Genomic DNA, 19,545 nt, shown 5'->3' on the forward strand with positions numbered 1-19,545 from the left:
CAGCAATATACATCTTTTTCCGCAGGGGAAATGAAAAAAAAAACAGTTTGGGGGCTTAACAGGGACATTTTGAACGTAGAACACAAAATGAAAGTAATGAAAGTAATTTACAGGATGATTTGTCACGGGTGAGCAGGGAGTTAGTCTCTCTTACAAGACAGGGCTAATGGGGCATTGCTGAGGGCGCAGTAAGCCTTCCTAAAGGAAATGAATGCTCCAACTTTGTTCTTTTTTAACCTTGGGAACAAGAAGGAAGCAGCGTTATATTTTTGCCCTCAACCGTCCCCTGGGGGCAGATGGTTGTGTCAAAAGGGTAATCTCAGGCTTACGTGTTCTGTTTTTTCTCTCACTTTAAAAAAATATATACAATTAAACCTGCAAGCAGGGTTGAGACGGACAAGTAGTCCAGCAGTTTCCAGTGTCAACACATCAAAGCTTCGCTGAAATATGACCTCACATCCTGTTTGGCGGATTCGCTGCCAATTTCGATGGACTGTAACAGACGTATGCTTTTGAAAATCAAAAAACCGGCTGATAACTTTCGTGAAGCATGGTCCGAAGATGATCTATGCCAAATCTCATCTTTGAGATCTCCCAAAGTATCACCTGATGCAAGAATAACTTTTGTTAAGGGAAACACATCAACACTTCAAGGTGTTTTTCCTTATTGCAGCGCCCCCCAGTGGTCAGATAAAACCTGATGTTTTTTTACATCCTCAGAAAGGAGTTTTGATTCCATAGACCAAGTTTGGTATCAACACATCAAAGCGTTGCTGTGATAGGCCCTCACTTCCTGTTTCGTGGCTTCAGCACCAATTTTGATTGGCTGTACTGAACAAATGATTATTTTTTTTGACAGTGGTAAAATTACAAAAAGGAAATTTGGCCCATACTCAGGTACCAAGTTTGGTGTTGATACATCAAAACATTGTTGATATATGAGTTCACTTCCTGTTTGGAGACTTTTCGATTGGCTGTGACGGACAAACGCTTTCAAAAATCGAAAATCCATCTGAAAATCCATGGTGAAGATTGGACAAAATTTGTTGCCTGTTAAAATTTTACATTACGAGTAAATGTTTTAAACTTTTTCAGAAAATCCCATATGGTGGAAATTTACATCAATGTGTGTGTTGAAATCCAAGAAATCCAACAGTACCTCGTTTTTGAAAATTGGGTCAAAAATAAATAAATGTACCTCAATGCAACTTTGACCCGTACAAGGTGGAGACATGAATCTTGGTAAAAAAATAATCATGGGACTGTCCCCAATCAGTCTGCTAAACTATTAAACTTTTTACCATACGGTTCTATGGGCTGCCATAGACACCCTACGATGATGAATAATAATAAGAAAATGTCAGCTCCAGTCCAGGTGGTTTGGAGAAAGGCAATCCTAACTGAAATAGCTCCATTGCAGCAACTGTCAGTTTAGAGGGTAGAACGGGATTGGCTTCTGTAGTAACATCAAGCAGAACACGGTTGTCTGCTCTCAGGGTGCTGTTCAGGCCAAAAAAGCACATTGAGCGCGTTTATACTGAGCTGCTTAAGTGGAGGGATTGGCAGCAGTGTCTGCACTGTCACTCCATGATCTGTCCACCCTTGGTGGGGAGCAGAAAGTGAAGTTTGAAGCCCCAGTGCGATGATGGGAGCTCACAGTGGCTGTGGGAAGTGGTGTTTGTGGGTCAGTAGGGGGGGGGGGCAGTCTTCCCTAATAAGTAAAATAATTAAGTCCCAGTGTAGTAAGGGACTGAACACTGTGCTATAAGAGACACCGTATGCAGGTCCGTAAAGTGGTCAGTAAAGTTCGCATGATGCTCTTCAGAAACAGTTCCCCAGTGTCCTGGTTCAATTCCAAACCTGGTTCTCTCATACTGCCACAATCATCCCCAATTTTAATTAAGATTGTCCTGTCCCTCTCCACCTCAGGTGATGTGTGGTGAGCATTCTGGTGCAAAATGGCTGCCATTTGTTTGGAATTTATTGTTGATTTGGAGAGTAAAGTGAGCCACTCCAGAATTGGAGGCAGGGCCATGGAAGGGTTTAAGAGAACCTGGTGTGTAGGGAATGTGATCTGTGCTTGTCATGGGGAGGATACATTACATTACATTACAGTTATTCAGCTGACAGTTTTATCCAAAGCCACTTACACATTGAATCAGTGGAGACAATCCCCCCTGGAGCTATGTGGGGTTAAGGGCCTTGCTCAAGAGCTCAACAGCTGCTCTGGTCTTATTGTGGCTAGACTGGGGCTTCAGACATCAACCTTCCCAGTCTCAGTCATGAAGCTTAGCATAAACTCTGACTACAGTAAATTTGTGTAACAATTTTCATTATTTAATTATTTACTTGTTTGCATATATTTAAGCACCTACTGAATGATCACTTAAATAAAAGTAACTGCAGATTTCAATGGCAACCTAAAAAGTTGTGATTTCTCTGTTCCTTGTTTTTGCATTGTCTTGTCTCCTCATCCATGTGTGCATCGACAGAATGATTTAGCCTTGTGGATTTCTCTGGACAAAACGAGTTGTGTTGTGAGCTATGACAACCAACAGTGTCATGCTGTTAAGTATTTTAAGTCTCAACACACAAGATGCTACTGTCTTCAGTGCTAGTGTCATATTCAAATATACATTGGTGTTACTGTTTCAATGTCCAAAGGGATTATGGGTATGAGGTGGCTTCATTTTGGAAACAGATTTCTCAGGAAGCATGAAGTGCAGAGGCTAAGAGCCAACATGGAGGATAACAAAGAGCCAACATGGAGGATAACTAACATATAGAACATATATCAATTCACTGGAAGACAATAATAGGAAATAAGTGGAAAGACAACTTAAGACTTCAAATACATTTTATTTTTATCAAGCCAAACATGAACTGATTTTCTTGCTTATATTTCTTTAGTTTTGTCCTCACTTCTTCTCCTATTTCTTCTCTCCTGTGTGGACTGTGTGGAGAAAGAGAGGGGGTACTTGTTAAAGAAAAGGGAGAGAGAGAATCCCACTGTGTGATTACTCAGCGCAGCCTGCAGCCCCTGCTCCACGGTGCAGCCGAAGACGAATGAGCTCCACTGCGACCCACCTGCCTCCCGACCGCAGCCTGAGCCCTGCTGAACCCTGCTACACGTCCACGCCGCGGGGGCGGGCTTTTACTCACGGCACCTTCTGTGTGCACGTGGCACAACCAAACAGGCGCAGCGAAAGCAAAAGCAAGCAATGTGTAAACGGACTGCATTATCCAAAGCGCTTCTCTGCCATTCAAGGCATCACTGAGCTTATCAAGAGCAATTGGGGGTTAGATTTCTTGTGTGTGTTAGTGTGCACCATATGTACATATGAAATACATACAGGCCATATTACATGTGATACACTGTACCTGCAGGCCATATCACAGTACATATGAAATACATAAATGCATCCCATATTACATATTAAATACACACAGGCAGCCCACATTACATATGAAATACATACATTAGCCCATGTTACATACAAGATGCATACAGGCAGCCCACATTACATATGAAATACATACATTAGCCCATGTTACATACGAGATGCATACAGGCAGCCCACATTACATATGAAATACATACATTAGCCCGTGTTACATATGAGATGCATACAGGCAGCCCACATTACATATGAAATACATACATTAGCCCGTGTTACATATGAGATGCATACAGGCAGCCCACATTACATATGAAATACATACATTAGCCCGTGTTACATATGAGATGGTGCCGTACCTCGGACCTCCAGCTTGCACTCCACCTCGTCCTGGCCCAGGTCGTTAATGGCCCTGCAGGTGTACTTCCCGCCATCGAACAGGCTGGCCTTGCGGATGTTAAGGGTCAGCACCCCTTGGTTGTTCTTCATGAGGTACTTGGGGTCCTCACCAATAATCATCTTATTCTTCATCCAAACGATCTTCGGCTGAGAGAGTGGGGGGGAGGGAAACGGAGAGGGAGATATTAGTGATGGACCTATTTGGAAACAATACTTTGAAAATCTATGCTGTGATATCAGTCACAAGTCACACAATACGGTCAGTAAAGAAAGCCTAAATAAATTGGAATCAACCAGAAAGGATAACCAAAATCCACTTCATAAATCAATCTCCCACAAAGAACTTGTCAAAAAAGTTTCAGTCCCTAAAATGTTCCAAAAAAGCAGCCCTGACAGGTAATTCACAGTTATATGGGGAGTGAGGCGGGGCGGCAGTCTGAGTCCAGCACTGTTCAATGTTTACAGTAATGAGCTAGCAGCTCACGTGGAACAGTCCACAGCCCCAGGCCTTCTTCTACATGACACAGAACTACAGTACAATTCTTACTCTACGCAGATGACCTGGTTCTGCTGTCACCCACTAAAGAAGGGTTACAGCAGAATCTAGCTCTGCTGGAGGACTTCTGTCAGAACTGACCACTGACAGTGAACCTAAAAACAAAACAAAAGTGATGATCTTCCAAAAAAAACCAGAACACACCCTAGAAGACACCCTAAATTACACCTGCCTTGGTCTGAAAATTACAGAGCTGCAGAATGGCAGTGAATGCTTGTAGAGCACCGTACAGTTGCTCTAAAAAGAAAACTTCAAAAAAATTGTTATTACAATTAAAGTACGGTTAAGAAATGATCCAGCCCATTGCGCTGTATGGACATAAGGTATGAAGTCTACCTGGCCAGCAGCAATCCTAAAAGGGAAAAGCATCCAATAGAGGCCCTGCCTGTCGAATTTTGTAGAAACATTCTACAAGTGCCAAATAAAGAAAACACAAAATAATACACGCAGGGCAGAATTATATTTATATCCTGAAAAGAGCATTACAATTCTGGCTGCACCTCAATTCAAGCCCTCAGGACAAATTGCACTTTAAAGCAGGGAAAGCCCAAGAGGTCAGTCATGACAAGAGTCCCCTCAGTCAGCTGGTAATTAAGCTATTGCTATTGGGCCACAGAAAGAGAGTCACATTAGCAGAGGATCTCTTCTCTGGCAGAGACACAAAGCAGAGACAGATTCTGACCAGGTTCAGAGCAGGTGACCACACACTGGCAATTGAAAAGGGCAGACACTGGAATACATGGTTACCAAAATATATTAGTGCAAACAGTTGACAGGTGGGTTTGAAACAGAGATGTAGTTTCTCCTACATTGTGGAAAATATTCTGAAAAAAAAAATTTCTATTTATAAAAGACCTCTATTCCCAAGCAAAAGAGGAAACAATATAAAAGACTAATTCAAAAATACTTATATTCGCTCACAAAAGAGAAGGAACTACAAATCCTACGAGACAAAGACCAACAGCTCCAAGAGCATCTCTGCCTGCCAACAGATCAGTGTTTATCCAAAAAAATAAAGAAATAAACTAATGCATTATTCATTTATTAATATGTTTCTGCATCATGATGATATTATTATCATTATTATGATTATTATGATTATTATTATTATTGATATTGTAGTTGTTATCACCACAGTTAGACATTGTCTTTATTCTGATGACTTTAAATTCATGTTTTAGTGTATTTCTACACATAATATTTGCTTTACAATGTTTAATGACGCACCTTGGGAGAGCCGCGCACAGAGCAGCTGATGGCAGTGGAGTAGCCTGCAACCACAGCCCTGTCCACCAGGGGCTGTGTGAACTTGGGGGAGTGGTTCATGTCCTTTTCCTTGAAGGGAGCCTCTTTATGCACCAGGCCTGGAAGAGAGATGATTGGGTGAGAGACACATCGACGAGCTTCAGCAAGAGAGGGGATTGGCTGAGAGACACTCCGCTGAGTTTAACCGCAGAAACGAGCGGCCGTGTCGCAGGGCTGTAGGAGCGGTGTCCCGGGCGTACCTGTCTTGGCGATGACGGCTGTGTTCTTGCTGAAGCCCACTGATTCGCTGAGGCCGCAGATGTTCTCGCTGAACACGCGGAACATGTACTCGTTCCCCATGACCAGGTCAGACACGGTGCAGTGAGGCCTCCTGTTGTGCTCATACACGGTGAACCATTCCTGCAGGGGGGGGGGGGGGCACACAGCAGGGGCACAGACTCAGACCGCATGCATTCGTGATGCTAGCCCTAGATGCTAAATACCTCCATATAACACATTCCACAGACACAGATTAAGCTTAGTTAACAGTTTATTCCTGTTCAGAGGTCACAGCTATGGGTAGGAAGGAAAAGCACACACACTCATTCTGCGTATTACTCTCAACGCCATTTCACAGAACTTAGTCACAAATAAAGTCAACCTGTTTCTCTGCCAATCAGCACATTTCGTAATCAGTGCTGACACGCGTTCGAGGTGGCAAACGTTCGTCTTGACGTGCCTCAGACCCCTCCCACCTGCTGAGCTGGTCCCCAAAGGGCAGTGTAGCTGTGAGTCTCTGGGGTCCGGGGGGGCAGGGGGTAACACCGGAGTAGCTCAACGTGCATCCGAACACGCGCGCATCGCACACAAACCCTCCCGCGGCACGCGCCATTTCTCCACCGTACTCACGTTGGTCTTCTTGTCCGCCTTCTGCACAGTGTAGCCAATGATGTCGGTGTTGCCGTTGTCCTTGGGCGGAGACCATTCCAGGGCTGCGTTAAAGCCCCAGACATCAGACACGGTCACCCCGATGGGTGGACCTGGCTTCTCTGTGAGAGAGAGAGAGAAAGAGAGAAAGAGGGAGAGAGGGAGAAGGAGAGGGAGAGGGGGGTTGCGTTAAAGCCCCAGACATCAGACACAGTCACCCCGATGGGTGGACCTGGCTTCTCTATCATAGAAAGAGGGAGGGATTTGTTTCTGACCATGATTTGGCAGCAGAAATGCTAATATTGTCATGCCAAAAAATAAATTTGAATTTGAGAGAGGGAGACTGTCCTACGTCTGTACACTGTCTCACAGCCCTTAACCCCACATTGCTCCAGGAGGACTGTCCCCTGCTTAGTCTAAAGGGCTACAGTCAGTGTCCGTTCTCAGATACAGTGGCTTCAGAAAGTATTCAAACCCCTTCAGTTTTTGCACAATTTATTGTGTTTTGCCCATCATTCTGCACTCAATAACCCATAATGACAAAACATGTTTTTTAATTTTTTTTAGCAAATTTATTAAACATCTAAAATAAATAAATAAATGAAAAAAACAATACTATAAAGTATGCAAATGTGAAGGGGTCTGAATACTTTCTAAAGCCACTGTAGATACCAATGTGTGCAGCCCCACCTGGGTGATACGACAGCAGCCATTTTGGTTGGAAGGTCATATTTGCACCTTAGAATACTAATTTAAAAGGGAACAATGGACATACATGATGACAAGATGCACTATTACTGCGATGCAGGATATGTGATGGTTTAACCGACCAGAGGGGCATTGAGTCAGGGTACAGACCAGCAAACCAGCTTCTTAATTGCAGAGATCGGTCCGGTCATGTGATCTGATGATATGCGTAAAGTCATGGGTTGCAGCTGTGGTCCAGCAGACTGAAGTGAGACTAGACAGAACCAGCACCAGACCTGGGCCAAAGGTCTGGATTCAAGTTCTTTTCTGTGCTCGATTGAGCTTGCCTGGTGCAATTGAGCCAGCCAAGAGGAACAGACGGCAGGGTTTGCACTATAGTGCTCTATAGGTTCCAATACACCAGACAAACTCAGTAAAGCGTAGAAAAGGGTATTTTAATCCAAAACAATTACGTATTTGACCGATGGACATAGCTATTTAAAAATGAAGCCAGGATAATCGGTTGGAATAAAACCAGCCATCCAATAATGGGGGTCTGCACCCCTGACCCCAGGCAGTGCAGTGCAGTGCAGTGCAGTGATGCAGTGATGGAGACTGAAACGGATAGGGGATACTGCAGTGCAGTGATGCAGTGATGGAGACTGAAACGGATAGGGGATACTGCAGTGCCGTGATGCAGTGATGGAGACTGAAACGGATAGGGGATACTGACCCACGACCTGGATGTGAATGTTGGCCTTGTCCTCCATGTTCTCGATCTGCACGGTCAGAGTGTAGATGCCGGTGTGCTCTCTCTCGGCCGAGCGAATGAAGATCATGGTGTCCACGTCGGTGGTGCGCAACATCACCTTCTTCTCGTCGATGGGCTTATCGTCCTTGAACCACTTCACCACGGGGCGGGGCTTCCCCTGACAGACAGGAAGAGAAAGACGGGAGAGAAAGGTTTGACGTCACATGCAGATGCGAGGCAGGACAGGTCAGGGCGCCCTGACCTGTTTGCTTACTGGTTGTATAATCTTGACACACACTGTTTTGTATTAAATAAAATGTAACAATAATGTGTGAGGGAGATGGCACACAGGACACATACACTCAGTGAGCAATTTATTAGGTAGACCTGTACACCACCTTTTTAATGCAAATATTTAATCAGCCAATCATGTGGCAGCAACCACTTCATAAAAGCATGCAGACTTTTATCAAGAGATACAGCTGTTTTTCAGACCAAATATCAGAATTGGGAAGGAACGTGATCTAAGTGACTTTGACCATGGAATGATTGCTGGTGCCAGACAGGGTGGTTTGAGTATCTCAAAACTGCTGATCTCCTGGGATTTTCACGCACAGCAGTCTTTGCTCACTGAGTGTATATTTATTGGTATGTGTTCTGAGGGCAGCATTAGATGGGATTGGATCTATCAGGCGCCCAATTAAAAAACCGAGGAGGCGGAGTCAGTATTCAACATGACAGTCTCGTGTTCCAAAATGGTAGCTGTGATTTCCTGCAGATTTAGTGAGGTGGTGTGTGTCATGGTCTCTGATGCAGGAGACCTGGGTTTGAGGCTTTTAAAATATATATATTTCTACATATGATAGAGTCCAGAGGGTTTGGGCAAATGCAATTTTGGTCAATTCAGTGATGTCTTTTGTCTAATGAAAGGGAACCGTGGGTCGTAATATGGGTCTCAATGGGAGATCCGACTCGCACTTCCTACGGCAAAGGATCCCACCTCCTCGCTTTGAGGATTGGGCGTCTGATAGAACTAATCACGTCTAATGCTTCCCTCAGAACACATCCAAATGAACAAACCAACTACGTGCTCACACAGGACACAGGACAGCCACACACCTGGAAAGGAATGACCAGGTTGACCTTCTCACCGACTCTCCTGATGTACTTGGTTCTCAGGTGGCGAGGGAGGCGGATCTTGGGATGCTCTGAGGGAAAGAGGGGGAGAGAACGGTAATCCATTTATGTCTGGAAACTTCTAGAAATGACAGTTAGAGAAATATATTTGAAACCTGGGGCGGCCTGGGGTGGTGGGTCTAACGTGGGACCTTTTCATGTGGCCCTGGGGGGGGCTGTGAGTATTAAATATGGCTAAATGGCTAAAGATAACACACAAAACAAGTAGGCTGTCGAAGAGCCCACACCCGGGGTTGCAGTTCAACCCTGAACATTTACCTAAGAAATGAAAACCACCAAGGAGGAAAAAGGACACATTTTCTCTTCAATAGGGCTTCTAACTTTAAATATGAAAAAAACATTTTGTGAGTTCATGTTGGGTCCTCCACAGCAGTTCACCAACTCACTTCGGAGATGAAAGACAGCAGTTTCTAAGATGCTGAGGAAGCCTCCATCTTGTATCAAGTGTTCTAGGGGGTTTACAGCCTGCTCTGGATGCCTGGGAACTACTTTCCTTATGGCTTATAAAAAACCTGGAAATGTTAGAGGGATTCTTTCAAACAGAGTAACACCCAGCCGACCCTGTTTGCCGAAGCATCCTCATTTCTCCATCCCTAACCATCAAATTCACATCTTGTTGACGCCAGTTCACCCTGCTGCAAAATCAAGCTGGTCATAAGCTGGTCTAGCTGGGAATGAGCTGGTCATAAAACTGTTCTAGCTGGGTATGAGCTGGCCAACTAGCTAGTGCTGGTAGCTTGTCTGAGCTGGTAGCTAGACAACCAGCTGTTTCAACACCGATTGCGCTGGTCAAACCATGTCGAGCTGAGAGTTAGTCTGAACTGGTCAACCAGCTAAACCATGTCGAACTGGGAGCTGGGAAGGTAACCCAAAACCTAGATTGAGGTGCGACGTGGCGGGGTGTGACGTGGCGTGATGGTGGCGTGATGGTGGGGTGATGGTGGCGTGATGGTGGCGTGATGGTGGCGTGACGTGGCGTGATGGTGGCGTGATGGTGGGGTGATGGTGGCGTGATGGTGGCGTGATGGTGGCGTGACGTGGCGTGATGGTGCCGTGATGGTGGCGTGATGGTGGCGTGATGGTGGCGTGATGGTGGCGTGACGTGGCGTGATGGTGGGGTGATGGTGGCGTGATGGTGGGGTGATGGTGGCGTGACGTGGCGTGATGGTGCCGTGATGGTGGCGTGATGGTGGCGTGATCCTGCGCTCACCCATGATCTCGCGGATGGTGACGCTCTGGGTGGTGTAGGCGGGGGCACTCATGCCGGCGATGTTGACAGTCATCACTCTGAACAGGAGCTTCTCCCCGGTGGGGAGGCCTCTCACCGTATGGTGGATCTTCTCCACGGGGTCTTTAGTGCCTCTGATCCATTCCGTCCCTGAAAGAGGAGGGGGAGCGGGGCAGGAAGAGGAGAAGAGTCGGGGGTGGAAGGATGGGGATGGAGGGTGGAGGAGAGAAGATGTGAGGGCAAAGATGGAGAGTAGTTAGAGAGCAGAGAAGAGGATGGTGAAGAGGTGTTTGGTGAAGGGGGGCGAGTGTTTGGTTCAGGATATTTGACCCCTGTACTGAAATGATTAACCTAAAAAAAAAACTACCCCCCCGGCTGGTCTGAAGGTTTACCGGTTACGAAGTGGCTTTGAAGACTCTGTAACTCTTAATCTGCAGGCTGCAAGCCACAGTCTGAATACCAAACCCCCAATGGAGATTTAGATGTCTGCCCAGAGTCACCTTCAGAAATAGTAAAAGAAAAATAGCAAAGCAAAATAGTGTCCCAATGGAAAGATTTGTAATCCTGCTGGGAACACAAACTAACCGGAGTCACTATAGTAATCAGTGTCAAACACGAGAATACACTGGGGCAATCGCATCAAAGGGCAAGAATCAGAGTCGAATAAAATGGGTCAATTGTGAAAAACACAATATCCAATCAGGGGCTCGGTGAGAATCGAGAGTCAAACAAAAATATGGTCAGTCTCCACTGGTCAATGCCAAATGGCAGCTTTTTCAAGCAGGCACCGGAGACAGAAATGGCCAATCTGGGGCAAACCAGAGGGAAATCGAAGATAATCATGCACACAGCAAAGATGAGCAAACGCAAACCCAAAAGCAGAGGTGGTAACAGTACTGAATGTATGTTTGCATGTATGTAGGTATCAATGGGGGTTGTGTAAAGCGTACCGTGAGTCTTCTTGACCTGCCTGCAAACCCATTTCCCATCTAGCATAGTAAAGGTAAGTGTATCAAGACATACCTCCTTCTATGCAGTACTCAATGATGTAGCCGTCAATGCCCCCCGCTCCGACTCTGTCTGGGGGAAGCCACTTCAGGGAACAGGTCGTGTCTGAGACATCATCCACCTGGAGACGGGTAGGCTCGCTGGTGGGGGCTGTGATTCGGGGGAGATGTGTTAGCACAGGTTATACCAAGGTCCGCGTGAATACTCAACTGTGATCGGCTAGTAGGCCTTGATTAAATTTGTATAATCGTTCAGCGTTTCTCAGGTAGTCTCAGACGCTGTAAAACCCCGTGAAAATTGAGCTGGTCAAGCTGGTCATGAGCTGGTTTAGTGAACGTTAAATATTCAGACAACAATCATAGCTTGATAACTAGCTTCTTTATTTTGAGCTAACCAATGTACGTAAAACATGCTGAAACAGTAGCCTCCATAATGGCTTCAAGGAATTAGTGCCAGCAGAAAAGTTTTCTTTTGAGGGAGAATTATATTATATTTTTTAAATCTTTGCTTAAAGACCAGGGTATAAGTAGAATAATCCACTCCGAGGTGGTCGTTAAAGGCTTCTAACACACTCCGCTTCCTGTTGGGTAGTTTTTCACCCCCGCATTGTGCATTAAAACCCTTGAGTGAGACGACTGAGGAATGACAGCACCCACCAATAGGCATGAAGGGTTTGGAGGTGGCGCTGGGCGGGGACATGCCAATCCCGTTGACAGCAAACACCCTCATCTCGTAAAGCACGCCCTCAATCATCTTCTTGGTTTCATATGTTGTTGTCTCGTAGATGTCAAAGTTCAGCTTCGTCCATCGGGTGGAGCCCTTCTTCTTCCTCTCCATGAGATAGCCTAGGGAACAGAACCGACACAGCTCAGCATGAGGAACAGACACGGCTCAGCATGAGGAACCGAACCGACACAGCTCAGCATGAGGAACAGAACAGACACAGCTCAGCATGAGGAACAGAACAGACACAGCTCAGCATGAGGAACAGAACAGACACAGCTCAGCATGAGGAACAGAACAGAGACACAGCTCAGCATGAGGAACAGAACAGACACAGCTCAGCATGAGGATCAGAACCGACACAGCTCAGCATGAGGAACAGACACAGCTCAGCATGAGGAACAGAACAGACACAGCTCAGCATGAGGAACAGAACAGACACAGCTCAGCATGAGGAACAGAACAGACACAGCTCAGCATGAGGATCAGAACCGACACAGCTCAGCATGAGGAACAGACACAGCTCAGCATGAGGAACAGAACCGACACAGCTCAGCATGAGGAACAGAACAGACACAGCTCAGCATGAGGAACAGAACAGACACAGCTCAGCATGAGGAACAGAACAGACACAGCTCAGCATGAGGAACAGAACAGACACAGCTCAGCATGAGGAACAGAACAGACACAGCTCAGCATGAGGAACAGAACAGACACAGCTCAGCATGAGGAACAGAACAGACACAGCTCAGCATGAGGAACAGAACAGACACAGCTCAGCATGAGGAACAGAACAGACACAGCTCAGCATGAGGAACAGAACAGACACAGCTCAGCATGAGGAACAGAACAGACACAGCTCAGCATGAGGAACAGAACAGAGACACAGCTCAGCATGAGGAACAGAACCGACACGGCTCAGCATGAGGAACAGAACAGACATAGATTAGCATGAAGAACAGACACAGTTTAGCATGAAGAACAGAACAGACACGGCTTAGCATGAAAAACAGGACAGACACAGCTTAGCAAAAGGAACAGAACAGAGACAGCTTTCCTCTTACCTCAGTGCACTATTTCCATATGACAAGAGGGGGAATGACAGTGTGTTATCAGTGACTCACTAAATTGAGTTGGTCTTTTTTTACAAGGAGGGGAAATATTATTGTAATTATATCTGATGAACAGTTATGAACAGTACATGATCCACCCATAACGGGGCCCACGTCTCCTCACTTCAGGTCCAGGTGATTCCAAGATTATTCTGCTGAGCTCAGACCGTGTGAAGAGAGAAATGAGAGGCGTACCTTTAAGTGGCGCTCCGCCATCAAACTTGGGCACCTCCCAGACAATGGTGGCATGGTCTTCTCCCACTGCTGTGCATTTCACCCCCTCGGGAGGGTCAGGCACATCTGTGGGGGGCAGCGAGGGTTAGATGGTGCCGACAGAAACAACTTGGTAGATTTTTTTTCCCATCAGAACGACAAAGAATAGAATTGACTTTCTTTTTCATTTGACTCAACAGGATCTTTTTCAAGCACACTGCCTATTTTGCGTAAACTAAGCGAGTCCTAAACAATGTCCTCAGCTCGCAAATGACTCCAGGATGTGTTCTTTTCATTTATATCGTTTATGAGCGACAGCGTAGAGGGATAATGAAATGTTTGCTAACTGTATCGTGATATCCATCAGCCAATCATACATCGCTATTTAACTATAAACTGACCTCTGTGCATTTTTGAGAGGTCTCGAGACCTCAAGACAGCGCACCCCTCCCTGGTACCCACCCACAATCCTGATGTAGAGCTTGGCTTTGTCCTCTCCAACCGGGTTGGTCACGGTGATGCTGTAGAACCCTTCATCGGACCTCTCCGCACCCTCAATCACAAAGCTGCTCAGAGTCTTCCTGGTCTCCACTCGGATCCGGCCCTCCGCCTCCGTGACTTGCTGGCGTGAGATGAAAGTGTAACGCACCGTGTCAACACATCTCTCACGTTTTCTAGATTCAGTTACATCGGGTTAAGGGCCTGTCAGTAGAATTGGAGGGAGGTAGGGGGAAATTAATCGAAGATAAATCCAGAAATCCTAAAAGCCAGGTCAGAAGGGCAGACACCATTGTTGCACTGATGAACAGGCTTGACAAAGTTCTGGATGCTTTCATCCAGGGGTACCCAATCTTACGTAAAACCTCTAATTGATTTCCGAGTTGCAAAATGCCGTGGTGTTACCAAAAATGATGCTGTGTGCAGAAGATATGTTTTACCGTTAGTGAGCGACTGTGTGATTACACTGCTGAGTGTAGAGGTAGGCTATACGACTGTTAGCTAGCTACGTTGTTTGCTTATTTCCATGGTGTCACCGCTTCTAAGTTAGCTCGTAATGCATAAATCAAGAGTATTAGTAGGATTTAAAGTTATAGCTAACTAGGCTACGTGTGAACTGAAGTACAGCTGGTACATCCTAGTCCTACAGAGGGCAGGCAGAGGGCTGCTACAGCAGTGAAATCCCCCTCTTTGCTTGCCCACACCACCAAACGGTGTGTTGTGTTCAGAGATGCTATTCTGCATACCACTGTTGTAATGTGTGGTTATTTCTGTCTGTTTGCTTGGGGTGTGACCTAGCGCAATGGGATACTCATGCCAGAATAGTCCAGTGTTTGTATATTTTAATATTTCACCAAATGTAGTGTGTCATCTGGGTAGCTTTAGCACACTCTTTTATACAGCTACTGTTTCGAACATACTAATACTATTTTGAGATCCTAAATATTAAGATAATATGCGATTTTGGATGCAGCATATACCCTGCTTGCTGGCTAGCTGACTGGCTGATATAGGACATTTCTCATAACATTCAAATGAGAGACCATACAATCTCACTAGGAAAGATAACTTAATATGCAAATATTTGACCAAGAAATAAGAAAAATACCAGTAGATTGCATAAGAAATGGGAACAGCCAAATAGTTAGCTATTGGGCTGAATAGATTTAGACAAATAAAATAAAAAAATGTTTTTAACAAGTAATATTGTTGATTGACATCAATAATGAAAGCATTGATGTCAATAGCCACCTATAATTTTGTGAACACTGGAACGTAGCATTTACATTACATTACATTACATTAATGGCATTTGGCAGACACTCTTGTCCAGAGTGACATACAGTTGATTAGACTAAGCAGGAGACAATCCTCTCATGGAGCAATGCAGGGTTAAGGGCCTTGCTCAAGGGCCCAACGGCTGTGCGGATCTTAATGTGGCTACACCGGGATTAGAACCACCGACCTTGTGTGTCCCAGTCATGCACCTTATCGGCTACGCTACAGGCCGCCCACAGACATGGTATCGTGTATTGTAAGCGAGTGTATTGAAGGCGGGGCCCTCTCACCGTATCTCCCCTCATCCAGCACACAGTGGGGGCAGGCTCCCCAGTCACCTCCACATCCAGGCGGAGCTTGTTGCCAGCGACAACAGTAATGGTGTTATGGGAGCCCACACCACTGGTGTCCAGATAGATTTTGGGAGGTTCTAAAGGCCCGTAGGGAGGGGGGAGAGGTTAGGTGTGAAGTGGGCTATAATTAGGACGTACAAAATGGTACAATTTGCTATACAAATCTCTCTAGGGAAACACAACAAAGAAACTTACCTTGACGAGGCACATACTCAATCTTAATTTCTGAGAGAGAGAGAAAGAGAGAGAGAGAGTTTACAAACCAGTGGTGCTTTACTTTCATTCCCCCCATGAATGCATTTCAAAGACTATTTTAAAGATTCCATATTTTTCATTGTTTTATTTTTGGTCCTGATAACCATAAGAAAATGTTTGTGTGGTTTGAAGTACCAAAAACAACAACATTATTTTCTCAATGTTTGGAACCCCCACTTCTGAAATTATCTTAATACATTTGGTATAAACCCACACCATGGACTGCTGTATTTACAGGTTAAATTAAATCGCTGATAAACACAGTATCAACATCCTCCTCTTTTTTGTTGCTCCATAATATTGTTCAGTGCATGGACTGTAATATGACAAGACATCAGCATTCTCTACGCATTTCTCACCCAGGAAGTTGAGTTTGGCAGACAGTGACAGTGCATATCCGTCTGGGACGAAGGTGTAGTCGCCCGCATCTGCCTGCTTCACATTGTTGATGGTCAGCTTGTGAAACCTGAGAAGCAAGAGAAAAAAATGAGATAGTCTTCCCTATCAGAACTAGAGCTCCTCTCTCTAACAGCCCCAGGGCTCTGTGGAGCTCCTCTCTAACAGCCCCAGAGCTCTGTGGAGCTCCTCTCTAACAGCCCCAGAGCTCTGTGGAGCTCCTCTCTAACAGCCCCAGAGCTCTGTGGAGCTCCTCTCTAACAGCCCCAAAGCTCTGTGGAGCTCCTCTCTAACAGCCCCAGGGCTCTGTGGAGCTCCTCTCTAACAGCCCCAGGGCTCTGTGGAGCTCCTCTCTCTAACAGCCCCAGAGCTCTGTGGAGCTCCTCTCTAACAGCCCCAGAGCTCTGTGGAGCTCCTCTCTAACAGGCCCAGAGCTCTGTGGAGCTCCTCTCTCTAACAGCCCCAGGGCTCTGTGGAGCTCCTCTCTCTAACAGCCCCAGAGCTCTGTGGAGCTCCTCTCTCTAACAGCCCCAGAGCTCTGTGGAGTTCCTCTCTAACAGCCCCAGGGCTCTGTGGAGCTCCTCTCTCTAACAGCCCCAGGGCTCTGTGGAGCTCCTCTCTAACAGCCCCAGGGCTCTGTGGAGCTCCTCTCTAACAGCCCCAGGGCTCTGTGGAGCTCCTCTCTCTAACAGCCCCAGGGCTCTGTGGAGCTCCTCTCTCTAACAGCCCCAGGGCTCTGTGGAGCTCCTCTCTAACAGCCCCAGAGCTCTGTGGAGCTCCTCTCTAACAGCCCCAGGGCTCTGTGGAGCTCCTCTCTAACAGCCCCAGAGCTCTGTGGAGCTCCTCTCTCTAACAGCCCCAGGGCTCTGTGGAGCTCCTCTCTAACAGCCCCAGGGCTCTGTGGAGCTCCTCTCTCTAACAGGACCAGGGCTCTGTGGAGCTCCTCTAACAGCCCCAGAGCTCTGTGGAGCTCCTCTCTCTAACAGCCCCAGAGCTCTATGGAGCTCCTCTCGGACAGCCCCAGAGCTCTGTGGAGCTCCTCTCTCTAACAGCCCCAGAGCTCTGTGGAGCTCCTCTCTCTAACAGCCCCAGAGCTCTGTGGAGCTCCTCTCTCTAACAGGCCCAGGCCCCTTTTTGAGCCTGTTCCTTGTTTCCTTACCTCCCAATGTGGCTCATTTTGATGCGGTCGCTGGCAACGACCTCCACTCCATCTTTGTACCACTTCCCTGTCACCTTTTCGTCCGAGACCTCACACTTGAACATGGCCTGCTCCTCAGCCTTCACGGTGAGATCTGCGATGCTCTGGAGCACCTCCAGCTGCTTGTCTGAGGGAGGGAGGGGCGAAGACAGGTGAAATCGGAGGCCTCGTCTTCAAGTTTCTACATTCTCTTTCGATGTAACCCTTTAAGACCTAGGGTGTTTTTTTTTATTCTTTCACTGTTCTCTTACCCAAGCAGAATTAGCATTAGCAACAGAAAATGTCAAAACTTGGATATGATATAGTTTACTTGGTCAGTTCAGGTTTATCGTCCTACATTACAAGAATAGGTTGTATGAAACCACATTATAGAGTAATGTCAATAGGACATGTCATTGCTTTATAATATATAGACATATCACCAGCGTGCCTGGCTGTACAGAAAGGGTCAAATACAAGTGTTTTCTTTTTTTGATGATGCCTATGTTCAAAAATGAAATTATTTAATGGAGATTAAGTATAATAAGTATAAAATCGTCACACCAATAATGCACTTTTTGACTCAAACAGATAAGCCTTCAGATAAACTTCTAGATCTTCAGAGCATAGATCTTCAGATAAACCCGAGTCATAGCAGACCTTTCGTGAACATGAGATTTCCTCTGTAAAAGTTGTTCTGCTCTGTTCAATGAAATCATTCCCAGCCTGAACTTGTCTTCCTTTGAATCACTTCAAAAAACTCATTGTTAATTGACTGCCACACCTGTTCACCATTTTCTCAACTCAAACAAGATTCTGTCATGTTTTAATGCTTTTAATTTGTCATTCAGTCATGTTTAATGCTTTTAATTTGTCTGAAGTCTTCTGCATTCTTGTCCTTGTTCCATTTCACCTTCAGCTGTTTTTGTTACAACGCTATTCATATTCTTTGAAAAGGATTACTCACTTTCAGGATTTAAAAATATATATTATTTACATTTTAGTTCATCTCCTCAATTTCCCCACACAGGTTTTGTGTGGGATAAAGAATATTTAGGTTTCTGACTCCATAGTTCTCTTCGTGGCTATCTGTGTGTGTGGCATCTTTAAGCCCTGGAGTCCCACTACTGCTGCGCCACACAATAAGCTGCAGTAACCTTTGAAAAGCTGCCGACAAGCTGCTCCAATTTACGTGTAGATAGAATGTGTGAGAATCTGCGCTCTATCCAGATGCATGGCAACAGGTAGTCTCGACGCTGGTCTCTTGGCCTTGAATAACCAGCCCTGGGAAGGCTTTGGACAATAGTAATGTTTTGACAGTGTTGATGCCCATGGGGTGACATGGCTCAGGCAGTAAGAGCAGTCGTCTGGCAGTCGGAGGGAGCCGGTTCGATCCCCCTGCCCGGGCTGTGTTGAAGTGTCCCTGAGCAAGACACCTGACCCCCGAATGCTCCTGACGAGCTGGTCGACGCCTTGCATGACAGCCAATCGCTGTCGGTGTGTGAATGTGTGCATATGTGTATGAATGAGTGAATGAGAAGCATCAATTGTACAGTGCTTTGGATAAAGGCGCTATATTTTTCGCTGCATACATAGAAAAGGGCACTCTCCATCAAAGTATCAGCACAGCTCTCTGACAACATGCTACAGCCATGTACAATGTATACTCTATGTAAAAAATGTGTAGAGTAGTGCATTATAAAGTGTATTAGCAATTTTGCAATATTTGAGTTAGAGGCAATATACTTACTTTGCACTTTCTAAAGCATGCTTTATTTTCAACATGCCCATGTGTCCTATTTGGGGCCACATATCTTGTACCACTCTTTCAACATAGCTTGCCCACAAACGCAGCATAACATTTTTTAACTAGTGTGATTAATTGATAGATCCCACATTAAAGTGTATATATAGGGTATATTGCTATGATCTCATTTATATAGGCCTACTTTACGTCATTCTGGATAAAAGTGTAGAAGCAGATGTATAGCCTACAGTATGTATGTATATGGGCATATACATTATGAATATTTTTCCAAAAGAAATTGACCAATTAAACAAAGTCAAGGCAAACTACTGTGCATTCACATTCACTCAATGACAGTGTCACCCACAAATCATTTGATTCTTACTGTGGGAATAAA

The 19,545-nt window shown here is 45.6% G+C and overlaps 1 protein-coding gene across 4 annotated transcripts in view; it reads right to left on the reverse strand.

The window, feature by feature from the left end:
- Positions 1–2,839: 2,839 nt before the first annotated feature.
- mybpc2a (myosin binding protein Ca) overlaps positions 2,840–19,545 on the reverse strand; it is a 71,114-nt gene continuing 54,408 nt past the window's right edge. For all 4 annotated transcript variants that reach the window (XM_061223843.1, XM_061223844.1, XM_061223842.1 and 1 more), the window contains 16 exons: positions 17,384–17,549; positions 16,188–16,294; positions 15,769–15,798; positions 15,511–15,650; positions 13,907–14,066; positions 13,427–13,531; positions 12,053–12,241; positions 11,412–11,546; positions 10,371–10,538; positions 9,083–9,171; positions 7,946–8,141; positions 6,508–6,647; positions 5,859–6,018; positions 5,581–5,717; positions 3,758–3,944; positions 2,840–2,953 (listed from right to left, as the gene is read on the reverse strand). In XM_061223843.1, the coding sequence (XP_061079827.1) occupies positions 2,931–2,953; positions 3,758–3,944; positions 5,581–5,717; positions 5,859–6,018; positions 6,508–6,647; positions 7,946–8,141; positions 9,083–9,171; positions 10,371–10,538; positions 11,412–11,546; positions 12,053–12,241; positions 13,427–13,531; positions 13,907–14,066; positions 15,511–15,650; positions 15,769–15,798; positions 16,188–16,294; positions 17,384–17,549 (2,132 nt within the window). In that variant the 3' untranslated portion in view covers positions 2,840–2,930. The remainder of the gene's footprint in view (positions 2,954–3,757; positions 3,945–5,580; positions 5,718–5,858; positions 6,019–6,507; positions 6,648–7,945; positions 8,142–9,082; positions 9,172–10,370; positions 10,539–11,411; positions 11,547–12,052; positions 12,242–13,426; positions 13,532–13,906; positions 14,067–15,510; positions 15,651–15,768; positions 15,799–16,187; positions 16,295–17,383; positions 17,550–19,545) is intronic.

This window comes from Conger conger, chromosome 16, assembly GCF_963514075.1.
Source record: "Conger conger chromosome 16, fConCon1.1, whole genome shotgun sequence".
Classification (NCBI taxonomy): domain Eukaryota; kingdom Metazoa; phylum Chordata; class Actinopteri; order Anguilliformes; family Congridae; genus Conger; species Conger conger.